Source organism: Capra hircus, chromosome 2 (genome assembly GCF_001704415.2).
Source record: "Capra hircus breed San Clemente chromosome 2, ASM170441v1, whole genome shotgun sequence".
NCBI lineage: Eukaryota > Metazoa > Chordata > Mammalia > Artiodactyla > Bovidae > Capra > Capra hircus.
Genome location: NC_030809.1, coordinates 108,094,083 through 108,114,338, shown reverse-complemented (window position 1 = coordinate 108,114,338; position 20,256 = coordinate 108,094,083). Strand labels below are relative to the sequence as shown.

General features: G+C 41.7%; 1 protein-coding gene across 1 annotated transcript in view; it reads left to right on the top strand.

Annotated features, from left to right (window-relative positions):
- The window catches only part of STK39 (serine/threonine kinase 39), a 318,038-nt gene extending 298,443 nt beyond the window's left edge, over window positions 1–19,595 (top strand). The window contains exon 18 of the mRNA XM_018064061.1: window positions 18,047–19,595. Coding sequence (XP_017919550.1) covers window positions 18,047–18,121 — 75 coding nt within the window. The 3' untranslated portion in view covers window positions 18,122–19,595. The remainder of the gene's footprint in view (window positions 1–18,046) is intronic.

Here is a 20,256-nt window from a genome sequence, read left to right as displayed (position 1 = left end):
CTTCCATAATTGTGGTTTGTTCTTTTCCCATCACATCTTTAAGAGTAGCCATTTGAGAAGTCTTAAGGTCTGTCCCCTTTTGCTTCCAGTTTGTACGGCAACTTGACCAGAAAAACAAATTAATCTGAGTTCGAAGCAACACTCTTAACAAAGCCAAGTGGTCCTAACGTTTACAAATTGAGGCCGACTGTTGTAGAAATGGTTTAAGTAACTGGAAGCGATTGTAGAACTGCTCTCTGAAAGCTAGTGAACAAAGACATGACGTTTTAACTCCACATTTCAAATCACAGTAACAGATTCTCATAGAGAGGAAATATCCCAGCAGTTTCCCTGCTCTAGTAGATTTTAAGTTTATAAACTAGGGTGGCCACAGAGATACAGATATGGAGCATTCTGGGGTCCTTGTGAAACTGAGAGCCTGTGACCCTGGCTAGAAATGGAGAGAAGTCCAGCTAGTCAAAAGTGATGCTTTTCTGGAAAGTTTTTTGCAGACGGTATAGTAAATGACTAATTTTTTAAATTATAAATTAATCTTAGCAAGGGCCAGCCAGAGTGCTAAGCCATTTAAGATCTAGATGACCAACACTTTGCTGTGCACAACATATTAATGGTCTTTTTTATTTCTTGTGGAAATTTAATGGAAAATGTGCGTGGCCAAAAAATGCTAAATGATTCGTTACAGTAAATGTTAGCCTAGTGCTAATTAACTTTCTGGACCTTGCTCCTCATCTAATTTCAGATGGCCAGGCTGAGTGATAAAAGAAAAACACAAAGATTTTCACAGAAAGAATTCAGCTGAAGAAATTAATTTTCTTTTGATAATCAAAGAACATTTTAGTCAGACACAGAGTGAGAAATTAACAACTTGGAAAATTTATCTTCTAGCTTAGGACTCTTCCTTTCACTTCTGTTATGTTTCTAATTCACTTGCATCTTGTAAACATACTTCATTTATATGAGGATATATGGACAAGAAAAATGGCACCCCGTGTCTGCATTTCAAGTCAGAATTAATGTTTCTGTATTCATTTTTTATTCTGCAAAAAAAAAGAAGTTACAGCATATAATACCTCCAGGACATTTTCCAAACTTTGAACATGTAAACCTAGGGACAAGAGATTGAAACTTTAATGCTGGCTTATTCCCATTGTCTCTAAATTAACTTACCTATAAAATAGGAGTGTCTACCCCAGCCCTTTCATAGTACTGAAAGTGAAAGTGAAGCCGCTCAGTCGTGTCCGACTCTTTGCGTCCCCATAGACTGTAGCCTACCAGGCTCCTCTGTCCATGGGATTCTCCAGGCAATAGTACTGGAGTGGATTGCCATTTCCTTCTCCAGGGGATCTTCCCAACCCAGGGCTCGAACCCGGGTCTCCTGCATTGTAGACAGACGCTTCACCGTCTGAGCCACCAGGGAAGTCCGTTCATAGTACTGAAGGTTTTGTAAAAACACCCTCTGTACTGTCCCTAGATAAACCATAAGAATAATGTGGAACTCTCCCTCATCTTCTCTCACCAGTTTGTTAGTTCCTTGGATTCCCTCTCGAGTCTGTCTTCCTCCCCATCCTCAGCCCCCCCAGTGGGATCCTCTTCGGGAACTGCACTTCCTGCCTACAACTTGCCAGCCTCCAGCTCTGTTTACCACAATGAGGCTCTAACCTGAGTAATTCTTCCTTAATTCCAGTTCAGTTCAGTCACTCAGTCGTGTCCGACTCTGCGACCCCATGAACTGCAGCACGCCAGGCCTCCCTGTCCATAACCAACTCCCGGAGTTTACTCAAACTCATGTCCATTGAGTCGGTGATGCCATCCAACCATCTCATCCTCTGTCATCCCCTTCTCCTCCTGCCCTCAATCTTTCCCAACATCAAGGTCTTTTCCAATGAGTCAGCTCTTCACATCAGGTGGCCAAAATATTGGAGTTTCAGCTTCAACATCAGTCCTTCCAATGAACACCCAGGACTGATCTCCTTTAGGTTGGACTGGTTGGATCTCCTTGCAGTCCAAGGGACTCTCAAGAGTCTTCTCCAACACCACAGTTCAAAAGCATCCATTCTTCGGCACTCAGCCTTCTTTATAGTCCAACTCTCACATCCATACGTGACTACTGGAAAAACCATAGCCTTGATTAGACGGACCTTTGTTGGCAAAGTAATGTCTCTGCTTTTTAATATGCTGTCTAGGTTGTGTCATAACTTTTCTTCCAAGGAGCAAGCGTCTTTTAATTTCATGGCTGCAATCACCATCTGCAGTGATTTTGGAGCCCAGAAAGATAAAGTCAGCCACTGTTTCCCCATCTGTCTGCCATGAATCCTTAATTCCAAAATGCCCCCAGATACTTGACTGACTCACCACTGTCCTCTTCTGAAACTCAAACATGTCTAAGGAAGTACAGCCCAATCAAACCTCCTTTAGATCCTGCTCTGCCTTTCTTTACCCCACGCCCCATTCATTCATTTTTTTTCTCTAGTCCTGTTCCTGTTTTCCTCCACTGACCCTTTGAATGTACTTTTCCCTCTTACTAAAATATCCTAGTCTCCCAGCTTCACCCAGCCTGGTCTCTGACTCACCAATACCTAGGCACGTTCCAGTTTTCTGCTTTAATTTCACTTATCCAGCAAGCTCTTTCGGACATCCAGTCCTGGTCTTGATTCTTCTCCAGTATTCTCTCTCAGAAAAGTTATAATATATTGAAATTTTTAGGTTGGTGTATTTCTCTCCCTCAGTTCTAATCTTGTTACAGCTCAAGCAGGCAGGATTTCTCGGCTCCTGTCTCATAGTAGGAAGGGTTTGAAACAAGAGACTGGTTACAGCTCAAGCTCTTTTTATTAAATAGGCTGAAGATGGCCAGCCCTGGAGTGTCAATGATGCCTCTTGACTTCCCTTTTTATACTCCCTGTCTCCTCCTCTTGGTTCATGTCCTGTGCAAAATGCAAATAGGTACACTCACGGACAATCAGGGAATGGGACATGTCTGGGCACGTGCAAAAAAGTGATTTCACATATTTATCTAGATGGGTGGGGACTGAGAGTTTTGACTGACACTTGCAAGTTGCACAACAGTCTCTATTACTTACGTCTTTTGCATAATTCAGTCTGTTATAATCAAATATATGTGTGTATAGAATATTTATGAATCCTTTACAGACTGCTAGCTGCCTAACGTTACTTGACACAGCTGTGCATGTATGCATGTGCTGGAGTTGGAGAAGCCCCTGTGGTTGGTTTGTATCCACTGTGTGCCTAGGGCGTACTTGCAGGAGTTGGAAAAATCTCTGAGGTTCTTTTTGTAGCATATCTGTGAGCTCTCCTGGGCGTTTCTGGGGCAGGGTTTAGAAATCAGCTTGCATCCTTTTTAGCTAGGTCACCTTCATCCTTCATCCCTTAACTTCCTGCCTAACAAAATGGTGTAGAATCTTATTTGTGTCTCTAATGTACATCTAGAGGCTCTTCTGTCTTGGATCTCCTGGACATGGAACAACAGACTGGTTCCAAATAGGAAAAGGAATACGTCAAGGCTGTATATTGTCACCCTGCTTATTTAACTTAAATGCAGAGTACATCATGAGAAACGCTGGACTGGAAGAAGCACAAGCTGGAATCAAGATTGCCAGGAGAAATATCAATAACCTCAGATATGCAGATGACACCACCCTTACAGCAGAAAGTGAAGAAGAACTAAAGAGCTCTTGATGAAAGTGAAAGAGGAGAGTGAAAAAGTTGGCTTAAAGCTCAACATTCAGAAAACTAAGATCATGGCATCCAGCCCCATCACTTCATGGCAAATAGATGGGGAAACAGTAGAAACAGTGTCAGACTTTATTTTTCTGGGCTCCAAAATCACTGCAGATGGTGACTACAGCCATGAAATTTAAAGACACTTAATCCTTGGAAGGAAGGTTATGACCAACCTAGACAGCATATTAAAAAGCAGAGACATTACTTTGTCAACAAAGGTCCATCTAATCAAGGCTATGGTTTTTCCAGTAGTCATGTATGGATGTGAGAGTTGGACTATAAAGAAAGCTGAGCGCCGAAGAATTGATGCTTTTGAACTGTGGTGTTGGAGAAGACTCTTGAGAGTCCCTTGGACTGCAAGGAGATCCAACCAGTCCATCCTAAAGGAGATCAGTCCTGGGTGTTCATTGGAAGGACTGATGAAGCTGAAACTCCAACATTTTGGCCACCTGATGCAAAGAGCTGGCTCATTTGAAAAGACCCTGATGTTGGGAAAGATTGAAGGCAGGAGGAAAAGGGGACAACAGAGGATGAGATGGTTGGATGGCATCACCGACTCAATGGACATGGGTTTGGGTAAACTAGCATGCGGTTCATGGGGTCACAAAGAGTCGGACACGACTGAGCGACTGAACTGATCATAATTAAAATTCATCAGAATAATACAAGGCTCATTTTAAAAACTTGAGCCATCATTCTTTTCTTTACCTTGTTTTGATCCCTGAAAACTAAGATTGTGACCTCAGCTTCATGCCCTCTTTTTAAGTCTCTGTCAGAAGCCCTTGGCCTTGCCTGTAGATATGACAGGAATCACTGCTGTTTCATGTGCATCCACTGTTTGCAGAACAGAGCATGAAGTATTTTACATCATCTCAGTTAATTTAGTCCTCATGGTCCCCCAGGATGGTGATGTCATGGGGTCCATTCCATGTTTGGGGAATCAGAGGCTCTGTGACGTTAACTTGCCCAAGATCATCTGGTGCAAAAGCTGGGAGTTCAACTCTGGTCTAGCATCATTGCCCCACGCTCAACAGCTGTTCAGTCTTACAGTCAGGACCTTGCACCCTTATGGTACTACAGTTTTCTGTTTCTTTGTGGATTCACCTTTTGGATGACTGGACACACACTGGTTGAGACCTGATCTCCTTTGTACCTTCAGCAGAGTAATACTGGCCTGTCTGGTGCAGGAGACCTGCAGGAGAGTCTTGCAAGTGTTTCTTCTCCCTTATGGCATGAGAATGCAGTAATGTGTGGCATGCCCAGTGAATGAAAAGTGATGGTTTTTCCTCAAAAGATAAAGATGTTAAACAAAGCCAAACTCAGGAATGACGGTCTATTTCTGTCATTTAACTTTCCATCACCTCTAGTTAGTTAAAGCCTGAGAGGTTTTCTTTGTGGTTGTCAGTTGCCAGCCAATTTGAGACCCACTGGACAGAGCTCGTTTGAGCTGCTTCTTGGCTTAATCGTCTGTGGGACACTTAGTTCAGTTCAGTCGCTCAGTCATGTCCGACTCTTTGCGACCCCATGAATTGCAGCACGCCAGGCCTCCCTGTCCATCACCAACTCCCGGAGTTCACTCAGACTCATGTCCATCGAGTTGGTGATGCCATCAAGCCATCTCATCCTCTGTCGTCCCCTTCTCCTCCTGCCCCCAATCCCTCCCAGCATCAGAGTCTTTTCCAATGAGTCAGCTCTTCACATCAGGTGGCCAAAGTACTGGAGTTTCAGCTTCAGCATCATTCCCTCCAAAGAACACCCAGGGCTGATCTCCTTCAGAATGGACTGGTTGGATCTCCTTGCAGTCCAAGGGACTCTCAAGAGTCTTCTCCAACACCACAGTTCAAAAGCATCAATTCTTCAGCTCTCAGCTTTCTTCACAGTCCAACTCTCACATCCATACATGATCACTGGAAAAACCATAGCCTTGATTAGACAGACTTTTGTTGGCAAAGTAATGTCTCTGCTTTTGAATATGCTATCTAGGTTGTGTCATAACTTTTCTTCCAAGGAGTAAGCGTCTTTTAATTTTATGGCTGCAGTCACCATCTACAGTGATTTTGGAGCCCCCCAAAATAAAGTCTGACACTGTTTCCACTGTTTCTCCATCTATTTTCCATGAAGTGATGGGACCGGATGCCATGATCTTCGTTTTCTGAATGTTGAGCTTTAAGCCAACTTTTTCACTCTCCTCTTTCACTTTCATCAAGAGGCTTTTTAGTTCCTCTCCACTTTCTGCCATAAGGGTGGTGTCATCTGCATATCTGAGGTTATTGGTATTTCTCCTGCAATCTTGATTCTAGCTTGTGCTTCTTCCAGCCCAATGTTTCTCATGATGTGCTCTGCATAGAAGTTAAATAAGCAGGGTGACAATATACAGCCTTGATGTACTCCTTTTCTTATTTGAAACCAGTCTGTTGTTCCATGTCCAGTTAATGTTGCTTCCTGACCTGCATATAGGTTTCTCAAGAAGCAGGTCAGGTGGTCTGGTATTCCCATCTCTTTCAGAATTTTCCACAGTTTATTGTCTTCCACACAGTCAAAGGCTTTGGCATAGTCAATAAAGCAGAAATAGATGTTTTTCTGGAACTCTTTTCCTTTTTCGAAGATCCAGCGGATGTTGGCAATTTGATCTCTGGTTCCTCTGGCTTTTCTAAAACCAGCTTGAACATCTGGAAGTTCACGGTTCACATATTGCTGAAGCCTGGCTCTGAGCATTTTGAGCATTACTTTACTAACGTGTGAGATGAGTGCAATTGTGCGGTAGTTTGAGCATTCTTTGGCATTGCCTTTTTTTGGGATTGGAATGAAAACTGACCTTTTCCAGTCCTGTGGCCACTGCTGAGTTTTCCAAATTTGCTGGCATATTGAGGGCAGCACTTTCATACCATCATCTTTCAGGATTTGAAATAGCTCAACTGGAATTCCATCACCTCCACTAGCTTTGTTCATAGTGATGCTTTCTAAGGCCCACTTGACTTCACACTCCAGGATGTCTGGCTCTAGATTAGTGATCATACCATCATGATTATCTGGGTCGTGAAGATCTTTTTTTTGTACAGTTTTTCTGTGTATTCTTGCCACCTCTTAATATCTTCTGCTTCTGTTAGGTCCGTACCATTTCTGTCCTTTATCAAGTCCATCTCTGCATGAAATATTCCCTTGGTATCTCTAATTTTCTTGAAGAGATCTCTAGTCTTTCCCATTCTGTTGTTTTCCTCTATTTCTTTGCATTGATTGCTGACGAAGGCTTTCTTATCTCTCCATGCTATTCTTTGGAACTCTGCATTCAGATGCTTATATCTTTCCTTTTCTCCTTTGCTTTTTGCCTCTCTTCTTTTCACCGCTATTTGTAAGGCCTCCCTAGCCAGCCATTTTGCCTTTTTGCATTTCTTTTCCATGGGGATGGTCTGTACAGTGTCACAAACTTCATTCCATAGTTCATCAGGCACTCTGTCTCAGATCTAGTCCCTTAAATCTATTTCTCACTTCCACTGTATAATCATAAGGGATTTGATTTAGGTCATACCTGAATGGTCTAGTGGTTTTCCCTACTTTCTTCAATTTAAGTCTGAATTTGGTAATAAGGAGTTTATGATCTGAGCCACAGTCAGCTCCTGGTCTTGTTTTTATTGACTGTATAGAGCTTCTCCATCTTTGGCTGCAAAGAATATAATCAATCTGATTTCGGTGTTGACCATCTGGTGATGTCCATGTGTAGAGTCTTCTGTTGTGCTGTTGGGAAGAGGGTGTTTGCTATGACCAGTGCATTTTCTTGGCAAAACTCTATTATAGTCTTTGCCCTGCTTCATTCCGCATTCCAAGGCCAAATTTGCCTATTACTCCAGGTGTTTCTGACTTCCTACTTTTGCATTCCAGTCCCCTATAATGAAAAGGACATCTTTTTTGAGTGTTAGTTCTAAAAGGTCTTACAGGTCTTCATAGAACCGTTCAAATTCAGCTTCTTCAGCATTACTGGTTGGGACATAGACTTGGACTACTGTGATATTGAATGAGATTGATATTGCCTTGGAAACAAACAGAGATCATTCTGTCTTTTTTGAGATTGCATCCAAGTACTGCATTTCAGACTCTCTTGTTGACCATGAAGGCTGCTCCATTTCTTCTGAGGGATTCCTGCCCGCAGTAGTAGATAATAATGGTCATCTGAGTTAAATTCACCCATTCCAGTCCATCTTAGTTTGCTGATTCCTAGAATGTCGACGTTCACTTTTGCCATCTGACCACTTCCAATTTGCCTTGATTCATGTTAAGTGTGGGACGCTTAACATCCCAGTAAAACCACAGAGACCCAGGTTGGTTATTTAGATCCAAGTGTTTTAGAAGCATTTTTCCTTCTGCTACTGCTCCGAGTCCTTCAGCTGTTTATCATTTTCATCTCAGCACTTTGTTTGCTTTTAAAGGAGAATGTCAGGGGCCTGAACATTATGTAATTATTAATACTGTGGTTCTTCAACTGGCTGCACAGTGGTTTCACTCCAGGGATGGTGAGGACACTTTGGACAATTACTCATGAGTGGGTCCTATTACAGATAGCCTAATTGTTCTTCCTGCAGCCTGGGCAGGAACTTTGAAAGCACCCTCTGGTAGTCCCAGTGTTTAGCCAAGGCTGGGAAGCATGTCATATGTGGACAACTCATTCTCCAGTCTCTTTCCTCTTAGCTCCCACCACTATTAAGAAAAATTTGCTCAAGCTTAAAAAGGTGTGTCTTGTATATCTGTGTATATATTTTAATTTTTTAAAAAATGGCCTTGAGGGGCAAGGCTATTGTTATTTAAAGAAATACATTTACTTTTTTTCCTCCACCCAGTGAGATCTCTATAGCTTCATTTGACAGGAAAGATAATAAGTGAAGTGTGATTTCCGTTGTTGGCACTGCTAGAAACAGGGAGATCAGAAGCCTTTTCACTTTCAACAAAGCGGTTCAGGCATAGAGGGCATTTCAGCTCAAGTAGTACGTGCTTTGGGTTTGACATTATCAGTATGGTTTTATTGTTGTAAGCCTTGAGGCAAGTTTTCATAAATGTTTTTTAAGTCATTTTTTAATTTGCTACCTGGCAGTTTTGTAAAGTAGGTAAGTCTTGCTGCTTTCAATGTGGAATTTTTGAAACTGCGTTAGTGACAATACAAAATATTTAATTTGCCCTTGAAGATAGAACTGGAGAAAGAAATAGCAACCCATTGTTGCCCAGAGAATCCCATGGACAGAGGAGCCTGGCAGGCTACAGTCCATGGGGTCACAAGAGTAGGATATGACTTAATGACTATAGAGAGACAGAGAGAGAGAAGATAGAACACAAATTGTAAGTACAGCTGACCCTTGAGCAACATAGGTTTGAACTGCATGATCCAATTAGACATGAATTTTTTTCAATAAATACAACAGTAATAACAATCTGTGGTTAGTTCAACTTGCAGATATAGAGGAACCATATTTAAGGAGGGCCAAATGTAAATTATATGTCGATTTCTGACCATTTGGAGGGCTGGCACCTCCAACCCCTCCATTGTTCAAGGGTCAACTATACATGTAATTAACATCCAACTGGTAAATCCCATGGGCGGAGGGGCCTGGTGGGCTGCAGTCCATGGGGTCTCTAAGAGTGGGACACGACTGAGTGACTTCACTTTCACTTTTCACTTTCATGCACTGGAGAAGGAAATGGCAACCCACTCCAGTGTTCTTGCCTGGAGAATCCCAGGGACGGGGGAGCCTGGTGGGCTGCCGTCTCTGGGGTCGCACGGAGTCGGACACAACTGAAGTGACTTAGCACTAGCAGTGGTACAAATATGAGCAGTATGAACTTAGTTTCTGAAGTTTACTAACATGCATTGCAGACAGCAATTTTTTATTGAAGTCTAGTTGATTTACAGTGTGTTAATTTCTGCTATACAGAAAAGTTATATATTCTTTTTTAATGTTCTTTTTCATGATGGTTTATCAAAGGATACTGAATATAGTTTTCTGTGCTATACAGTAGGACCTTGTTGTTTATTCATTCTATACATAAAAGCTTAACATCTGCTAAATCTGCTCACCCCAGCCGCCATCCCTCCCCCAACCCACTGTCCCTTGGCAGCCATCAGTCTGTTCTCTATATGCCTGATTCTGTTTCTGTGTTGCAGCTATGATCGTTTGTGTCAGATTTTAGATTTCACGTGTAAGTGATATGGTATGGTGTTTGTCTTTCTGACTTACTTCACTTACGTAGGATCATCTCTAGGTTGCTCATGTTGCTGCGAATGGCATTAGTTCTTTCTGTCTTACGGCTCAGTCGTATTCCATCGTGTATATGCGCCACGTCGTCTTTACCCAATCATCTGTCCGTGGACACTCAGGTTGTTTCCCTGTGTTGGCGATTGTGAATAGTGCTGCTATGAACATAGGGGTGCAGGTATCTTTTTGGATTAGAGTTTTGTGTGGATTTGTACCCAGAAGTGGGATTGCTGGGTCACATGGTAGTTCTATTTTTAGTGTTCTGAGGACCTCCATGCTATTTTCCATGGTGGCTGTGACATCAGCATAGGAGAGTTCCGTTTTCTCTACACTCTATCTAGCATTTGTTATTTGTAGGCTTTTGAATGATGGACATTCTGACTGGTGTGAGCTGGTACATTTCTCTAATAATTAGTGGTGTTGAACAGATAGCAGTTTTATATGCATTTTGGCAATTACTGGCCAAAGAGCCTTATTTATCAAGGCTGAGTGATTAAGGTGATATTTCCCAAAGTACACATAAAGCCAGGGCTCAAATGATATAAAAAGTAGCTGAGAGTATTGACTTACTCCTCCTCCTGAGACTCTCAGTTCAAGAAGGCCCATGTAGCAGCTCTGTCTCCTATTCAGTCTGAAACAATGGTTCTGCAAAGTGTGGTCCTCAGACGGACAGTGTCAGCTTCACCTGGAACCTTTATAAAAATGTGAATTCTGGGGTTCCATCCCAGGCCTGAGGAATCAGAATCTGGAGGAAATCAGGCACAGGAACCTGTGTTAACACACTCTTGGGGTGATTCTGATGCTAAAGTTTGGGAACCATGGCTCTAAAGGAAAGGGGATGCTAGGGTAGAAAAGAGGTTCTCAGACTCCACTGACTTCCCTGGGGAGCTCAGAAAATCCCAGTGCCAGGCCACACCCCAGACCAGTTCAGTCACAACTCCTGGAGTGGACATGGGCACGGGTATGTTTTCAAACTCTCCTGGTGGTTCCAAAGCGCACCCAGGCTGGCAGTGAAGGGAATTCTTAGGATTGACGTTGGACAGCCACAGCTGAAGCTCCTCCACACGATGAGGGCCACACCTTGCAGGCTGGCGGGGACATTCAGGAATCAGCACACCACCACGGTAAGCTCCTGAGAACGTGTACCTTTTCCTTTGAAGTGGAGGTTCTCTAAGTGTGGGTCTTGAACTTCTGGGGTTCTTTGAGACTTTTTTTTTTTAAGGGATCTTGAATGTTCATAAGAATACTAAGATGTTACTTGGCTTTTCCCATAGTGTTAACATTGGTGTAAAAGCCACTGTGGTCCAACCTAGTAATGTGGGCAGAAACCAAAGCAGAAACATCAAACTGTGGTAATAGCCATCATCTTTAAAGCACTCATTCTATCACTCCATAAATACATAAAAATTTAAAAAGTAAGGGCAACTGGCTTAAATCCCCACATGAGAACACATCTTTTTAATATTCTGTGTGATGAGATGGGAAGCATTTCTTCAGTACCTTAAGTGTGATGGTTGTCTCTAGGAAAAGAACTGGAGAGATAGAGTTGTGAGCCAAACTAGCTTTTTTTTTTTTTTTTCATGGAACATCACTTTTACTTGGAAGAACAGCTGAGAAACATTGGCTCTTCAGACTAGGGATCTGGCAGACATTTGTTTCAAAATGAACCCAGTAAGCCTGACACTTCAAGGAAAACAATGGACAGTATTTGTTGTCAATAAGAAATTTCACATTTCAAGCAAAAAACAGGATTTTAGAAAACTTGTATCTGCCGTAGTCAGTTTGACAGACACCCCCACACCCCCCCACACACACAACCCTACCCTCTGTATTTAAAGCTTTATCCGATGAGATTGGTAATAGATAATATTAATGTATTGATACTGTATAATATGTCAACATTTGGAACATTTGCTAGCTCAGTGATGCTGAAAAATTATACATGGTAAAAGATCCATTAAAATAGACCAATGTTTACCTTAACATTTATGAAAAGTTTAACATGTTGGTTTTACATTTTACATTGCAACTAAGCTTTATGAAAATAGCACTTGGACAGTTTTGGCATAGTAACATGTGATGTCCGCAATTATTTGGAAAGGCTATTAAGATACTCTCCCCTTTTCCAACTAGATATTTGTGAGAGACTGGATTTTCTTTGTATACTTTAAGGAAAACAGCAGTCAAGTGACTGCGCATGCAGGTGTGAGAATCTGGCCATTTTTATGAAGCAAAACATTTAAGATCTGAGAAAGTGTAAAAAGCAGTGCCACTCTTAATTTTGTTTAGGGAAACTATTAGCATGCCGTGGGCTTATTTCTGTAATGTTTAGTGAATCAGTAACCAAGTACTTTAGAAACACCTTTTATTTTCTAAGACAGTTAATACAACATAACCTAATCATATTTTATGTTTTAAAATAGATTCAGTACTTTAACATTATTAAAAATATTTTATTGAAGTTGATTTACAATGTGTTAGTTTCTGCTGTACAGCAAAGTGATTTATATATGTACACACACACACATTCTTTCCTATTATGGTTTATTATAGAATATTGATTGTAAGCTGTCCCTGCTATAGAGTAGATCCTTGTTTTTCTATGTAATAGTTTGCATCTGCTAACCCCAAGCTCCCAATCCATCACTCCCCCCCCCCATTCCCCTTGGCAACCACAAGTCTTTATGTCTGTGAGTCTGTTTGTGTTGTACATAACAGGCTGGGACTGTTATCTACAATGGGACTGCTGGGTTGTAGGGTAGGTAATTCTATTTTTGCTTTTCTGAGAACCCTCTATACTGGTTTCCACAGTGGCTGCAACAACTGATATTTCCACCAACAGTGTAGGAGGGCTCCCTTTTCTCCATATTCTAGCATTTGTGGCTGTTCTGACTGGTATGAGGTGGTACTTCATTGTAGATTCGTATTTCGCTAGTAGTTAGTGATGTTGAGCATCTCTTCGTGTGGTTATTGGCCATTTGTATTTCTTTGGAGAAATCTCTATTTAGGTCCTCTGCCCAGTTTTTGATTGGGTTGTTTGTTTCTTTGAGTTCTTTGTATACTAGAAATGAAACCATTGTCGGTGGCATCGTTTGCAAATATTTTACCCCATCCTGTAGGTTATCTTTTCATTTTGTTTATTATTTTCTTTACTGTGCAGTAGCTTCTAAGTTTAAGTCACATTTGTTTATATAAATATTTAATATTTCTAAGTACAATAAATACAATCCACATGGACATAATCATTTGGAGTTCTTGATAATTTGAGAACTGCTGCCTTAAGGGTTTCTGGTCTCTTTTGTGTAGATTTCAGTATCATTTGCTTGTTGTCCTCATGATCATTTTGCAGGCCACAAAGAGGTAAGGATTTAAGAGGATTTAAGGCCTCCGATTTAAGAGGCTTAAACATCAGAGCTAGCAACATAGAGGAGGGAAGGCTGAATGTCCTGAAGCAAAGCCAGTCACCTGGCCTGTGCCTCTTTGCCAGGAGACAGAACCTAGAATGGGACATGGCCTCCCTGTACCCACATAATCACTGCTTTGGTTACACAAATTCTCCCTTTCATTACCCTTCACCACAAGGACTTAGTTTTTATTTCTAGCTATGTTCGGCTCCTGCTAGTCACAGTGCCAGATTTCTGATAACAGCTTTCAAATGCCTGGATGCGGCTTCACACTTGACAACAGCAACAGTTTGACCTCAGATGTTTGTCAGTTTTCTACGCAGAACATCTCTGCCCCCATCAGTGAGTTGAGGAAGGGATGTTAGCAGTAGCTACAAGGAGAGAAGAAGGGACGGATTAGGAAGAGATGTCAAGGAACGGTGGGAGTAGAAGATTGGTCGGATGGCGGGGGAGGGCCGTGTGGTGGTAAAGATCGCTGGTGCTGGTGTGACAAACACCCACCAGAAATCTCAGCTGAGAAGGTTTTCTGCCTGTGCCGCTTTGTTACCAGTGATAAGGAGAGCTTCTGACCTTTCTGCCCCTGGCAGTGCAAACAGTGGAAATTGTACTTTACCGAATGTCTTATCTGTCAGTCGAAACTAGAGACATCGACAGGCACAAAGTAAATTATTTAAATGGTAGCTAATATTCCTACTCTTTAGGCTATGGATTTTCTTATTGAGCATAACTGCCCACACTGAATGTTAAGGATAATTATTTTAAATATTCAAGTTATATGTTCTAATTAGCTGCCTGTTTTAAAGGAAAATGCTGCGGTTGGCAAAGGGCTGAGTTTTTGTACAGTTTTTTAGAACAGTGCTAAGCAGCTTCACTGTGAGGATTGGAAAGGGCTTTTGACCCTGGGACACTAGTTGTTTTCTCAATTATTTAGCAGGCACTCAGCCAAGAAAAGGTTCCTATGTCCCTTTGGTAATTAATTGCCCATTCCCAGACATTCAAACTTTTCTCACCCCGCTTTGTGGTACTTACGTAATGTCCAGTTCTGATTTATGTACTGTAGAGGCAATTTAGAATGGTGGTCTGAGTACTCTATGTGTCTATAGATTAGTTTCTCAGTCGTGTCCAACTCTTTTCGACCCCATGGACTGTAGCCCGCCAGGCTCCTCTGTTCATTAAATTCTCCAGGCAAGAATACTAGGAGTAGGTAGTCATTTCCTTCTCCAGGAGATCTTCCCAAGCAGGGATCGAACCTGCGTCTCCTGCATTGCAGGCAGATTCTTTTACTACTGAGTCACCGTATAGGAAAGGGAGGTAAAGGGGAGAATAAGTTGTGAATTGGTGCCAGTGAGAATTTTGATGGGCAAGGGCTTATTTACAGTTTCTTTGGATTTTGACATGATTAAGTACTTTGCATTTTGTAATCTGGGCCAATTTTAAGGCAATAAATATGACCTAAATTTGTATAAATTCTGTCATAGAAAAATAGTACCTTTCACTGTAAAAATTCAATTCAGTTGCTCAGTTGTGTCCGAATCTTTGCGACCCTAAGAATCACAGCATGCCAGGCCTCCCTGTCCATCACCAACTCTCGGAGTTTACTCAAACTCATCTTCATCGAGTTGGTGATGCCATCCAACCATCTCATCCTTTGTTGTCCCCTTCTTCTCCTGCCCTCAGTCCCTCCCAGCATCAGGGTCTTTTCCAATGAGTCAACTCTTCGCATGAGGTGGCCAAAGTATTGGAGTTTCAGCGTTAGCATCAGTCCTTCCAATGAACATCCAGGACTGATCTCCTTTAGAATGGACTGGTTGGATCTCCTCGCAGTCCAAGGGACTCTCAAGAGTCTTCTCCAACACCACAGTTCAAAAGCATCAATTCTTCGGCGCTCAGCTTTCTTCACAGTCCAACTCTCACATCCATACATGACCACTGGAAAAACCATAGCCTTGGCTAGACGGACCTTTGTTGGCAAAGTAATGTCTCTGCTTTTTAATATGCTATCTAGGTTGGTCATAACTTTTCTTCCAAGGAGTAAGCATCTTTTTGTACTGCAAGGAGATCCAACCAATCCATTCTGAAGGCAATTAGCCCTGGGATTTCTTTGGAAGGAATGATGCTAAAGCTGAAACTCCAGTACTTTGGCCACTTCATGCAGAGTTGACTCATTGGGAAAGACTCTGATGCTGGGAGGGATTGGAGGCAGGAGGAGAAGGGGACGACAGAGGATGAGATTGCTGGATGGCATCAGTGACTCGAAAGATGTGAGTCTGAGTGAACTCCCAGAGTTGATGATGGACAGGGACGCCTGGCGTGCTGTGATTCATGGGGTCACAATGAGTCGGACATGACTGAGCAACTGAACTGAACTGAAGCATCCTTTAATTTCATGGCTGCAATCATCATCTGCAGTGATTTAGGAGCCCCCAAATATAAAGTCTGACACTGTTTCCCCATCTGTTTCCCATGAATGATGGGACCAGATGCCATGATCTTCGTTTTCTGAATGTTGAGCTTTAAGCCAACTTTTTCGCTCTCCTCTTTCACTTTTATCAAGAGGCTTTTTAGTTCCTCTTCACTTTCTGCCATAAGGGTGGTGTCATCTGCATATCTGAGGTTATTGATATTTCTCCCGGCAATCTTGATTCCAGCCTGTGCTTCTTCCAGCCCAGTGTTTCTCATGATGTACTCTGCATAGAAGTTAAATAAGCAGGGTGACAATATACAGCCTTGACGTACTCCTTTTCCTATTTGGAACAGTCTGTTGTTCCATGTCCAGTTCAAACTGTTGCTTCCTGACCTGCATATAGGTTTCTCAGGAAGCAGGTCAGGTGGTCTGGTATTCCCATCTCTTTCAGAATTTTCCACAGTTTATTGTCTTCCACACAGTCAAAGACTTTGGCATAGTCAATAAAGCAGAAATAGATGTTTTTCTGCAACTCTCTTGCTTTTTTGATGATCCAGCGGATGTTGGCAATTTGATCTCTGGTTCCTCTGCCTTTTCTAAAACCAGCTTGAACATCTGAAAGTTCATGGTTCACATACAGCTGAAGCCTGGCTTGGAAAATTTTGAGCATTACTTTACTAGCGTGTGAGATGACTGCAATTATGTGGTAGTTTGAGCATTCTTTGGCATTGCCTTTCTTTGGGATTGGAATGAAAACTGACCATTTCCAGTCCTGTGGCCACTGCTGAGTTTTCCTAATTTGTTGGCATATTGACTGCAGCACTTTCACAGCATCATCTTTCAGGATCTGAAATAGCTCAACTGGAATTCCATCACCTCCACTAGCTTTGTTCGTAGTGATGCTTCCTAAGGCCCATTTGACTTCACATTCCAGGATATCTGGCTGTAAGTGAGTGATCACACCATCATGATTATCTTAGTCATGAAGCTCTTTTTTGTACAGTTCTTCTGTGTATTCTTGCCACCTCTTCTTAATATCTTCTGCTTCTGTTAGGTCCATTCCATTTCTGTCCTTTATCGAGCCCATCTTTGCATGAAATGTTCCCTTGGTATCTCTTAATTTTCTTAAAGAGATCTCTCGTCTCTCCCATTCTGTTGTTTTCTTCTATTTCTTTGCATTGATCGTGAGGAAGGCTTTCTTATCTCTCCTTGCTATTCTTTGGAACTCTGCATTCAAATGAGTACATCTTTTTTTTTTTTCTCCTTTGCTTTTCGCAGCTATTTGTAAGGCCTCCTCAGACAGCCATTTTGCTTTTTTGCATTTCTTTTCCATGGGGATGGTCTTGATCCCTGTCTCCTGTACAATGTCACGAACGTCCGTCCATAGTTCATCAGGCACTTTGTCTATCAGATCTAGTCCCTTAAATCTATTTCTCACTTCCACTGTATAATCATAAGGGATTTGATTTAGGTCATACCTGAACGGTCTAGTGGTTTTAAGTCTGAATTTGGCAATAAGGAGTTCATGATCTGAGCTCATAGTAGAGCCATTCCACTACTTGGTGACCTTTTAGTTTTCCTGAGCAGTTTGACAGAGATGATGATTTTGGTAAAGACCAATTTACCCTTGAGTGTGGCCTATTAGATCTCTTCTGCTCCTTTTCATAATAGTCTTTTAAAAGTTGCTAATGTTGCTAAGTCAGTTCAGTCATGTCTGACTGTGTGTGACCCTATAGATGGCAACCCACCAGGCTTCTCCATCCCTGGGATTCTCTAGGCAAGAACACTGGAGTGGGTTGCCATTGCCTTCTCCAGTGTGTGAAAACGAAAAGTGAAGTCGCTCAGTCGTGTCCAACTTAGCGACCCCATGGACTGCAGCCCACCAGGCTCCTCCATCCATGGGGATTTTCAAGGCAAGAGTGCTGGAGTGGGGGGCCATTAAGGCATATTTTAAACTACATTTTACATAGTCGTTGTTGAGGCTGTGTATGTACCTTCCCAGCAGTCCTGTGGCTGGCTCACTGGCGGTTCCATTTCATGAGCAGCAAAGCCTTTCGCCTCTGTCCTCAGTGGGCCTCATGATCAGATTTCTCAGAGCAGGTGACACCCAGGAGTCACTGAAGAAAGGGATTCTTAGCATGTCTGCTGGCGGAGATGGAACCCCTGACCCCGTAGACTGTACATGGACCCGCCTTCCCACGAACAACTCTGTAAAAGGCCGCTACCAACCAACCAGCACTGAGGCTTTCTTTTTACCTTTTCAGGCTTCTGGCTGTGATGGGTCGGAGATTCCCGACGAAGTGAAGCTGATCGGGTTTGCTCAGTTGAGTGTCAGCTGATACCTGTCCCTTGATGTCGCCCTGATCTGTCATGCCGCCCCTCGCCACACCCTCCCTCCAGCCTTTCCTGCCACTTCCTCCCACCCCCTAGCAAAATCAGAGGATTGTGAAGAGGCCGGCTTCAGCGTAATGGGATAAAAGAGAAATTTTTTTAAACTTAACAACACTGAGTTCTGCTTTATTCTCTAGCAACCCACAGTATGAGAACAAGCAAATGCCACAGCTGCACGACTGTTGCTCCGTTTTTCAAAAGCTATTTAATATCCTCAGCAACCAATTTGGATCTCCCTTAAGTGAAAAGAATCTGAAACACTCAGGTGGTCCTATTTATTGGCAACAAAAGGAATCTTTTCTATCAGAAGCCTATTTCTCTCATTGTTGTCCTTTCTGTTATGATACTTTAATTGTACATCTGACAATACTGCCTCTTATGTTGTATTTAGAAATTAATATACTTATAAAATTAAGATTTATTAGCCAAACTTGAATTCTAGTTTTCAAACTGACTGTGAATTTTATTTTTCATATATTTATGCATTACACACCTTAGCTATAAGAAAGAAAAAAAAAAAACGTTTTTGATTATATATGCTTCCTGCAGTTACTCTTGTTATTTAAACAAAAATTTCAGGTCTATCTTTCAAGTATTTATAACTTGTGATTTTTGAAATGACTGAATTAGGAACTAGGATGCTTACTCTTTTGGTTTGCCTGAAAACCAGTTCACAATCTGATTGTCTCCTGGGAGAGGGAGGTGCCTTGTGGAAAAAAAAAAAAAATTCATGTTAAGAATGTGCCTGAGGCTGCTTTATTCTGGAATAGTCTCAGATCTAAAATTTCCTCTACATAAAGTGGCATATGTAAGTTTTGCTTCACTGGAATGTTTAGGATGCTCTATAAAATGGCGCCATTCTGTTAGATTGCTAATTATGTACCCACCTCTGATTTGATGTCTCCTGAAATGATAGAATCTGTTGTTCCAAAGGTGATAAACTTGAAAATACCAGAATCTGTGTTTTACTTGAAATTCTGCAGAATACCCAGATGGAGTGAAAATAATAGAAAAAGGGTTTTGTGCAATGACTAAAAGGTAAAACGCTGTTAAGTTTCAAGAATAAATACTTTCAACCCAAATCGCCCTCTGCTTGACTATATATTATGGAATAGTAAACCATCAGATTTTCAAAATTGGAGTCTAAACTTTCAGGGTGGTGGCTCCCAGATGGTACCATTTGCTCTTTCCTAGCTAACCCTAGATATGGCAGCTCTTTAATGTACTTTAAAAAGCAAATATATATTACTAAGGAAAAAAAAAAGTTATTTATAATTGCCTTGTCATAATTGTTAAGGTGTTCTAGAGCCATTTGCATACAACTTAATGTAATTTCATTCCATTCTATTGTTTACACAATAATTACTCAAAGATGACTGCAGAGGTAAAAGGAAAATAAAAGTGTATTATTGCACAAAGAGAGAGCGTCTCATTGTCTCATTCCTGCTTAGGTAGTATTGCACTGCTACAGTGGTATTTAGCGCTTTCATAAAGCACCTAGTGAGGATTACCTGGTGAAAAGTGCCCTGGAGGAAGACTGAAGCATCCATCTAGTCACAGAGAATCAGGTCTGACAATTAGCTTGACAAAAAGAATGAAAGACATTCACTCTCAATGTAGACAGTCTATCTTTAAGTCAAAAACAAAGGGCTGCAGTAGACAAGTGGGAAGAATTCCTTCCAACCACTAAGGCAAGAATGGTTAGGGGAACTTGGCCAGGACCTTTCACAGCTGCTTGGCCTCCTGACATCTGCTGTACAACTTGTGGCCAAAACAGTGTAAGAAAAAATCCACACATTCTACTCAGAGTAAAACATACATGAGGAACTATATAGAACTCTGTTTTGCCATACAGTAATGAATAAATGCTATAATTTTTATGCTCATATTCCCATATGTTTTCTAATGGTATTTGAAGGAGCTTACATATACCAGATACCAAGATAAATATTTTTTTCAAGTACATAAATTAAGATGAAGGGTCAGTAAGAACTGGCTACCAAGATAGTTGCAAGTGTAAAGTTAGGACACAGAAGCTCATGACGAGGTCCTAGTCAGTCAGCACACTGACTGGGATTAGAGC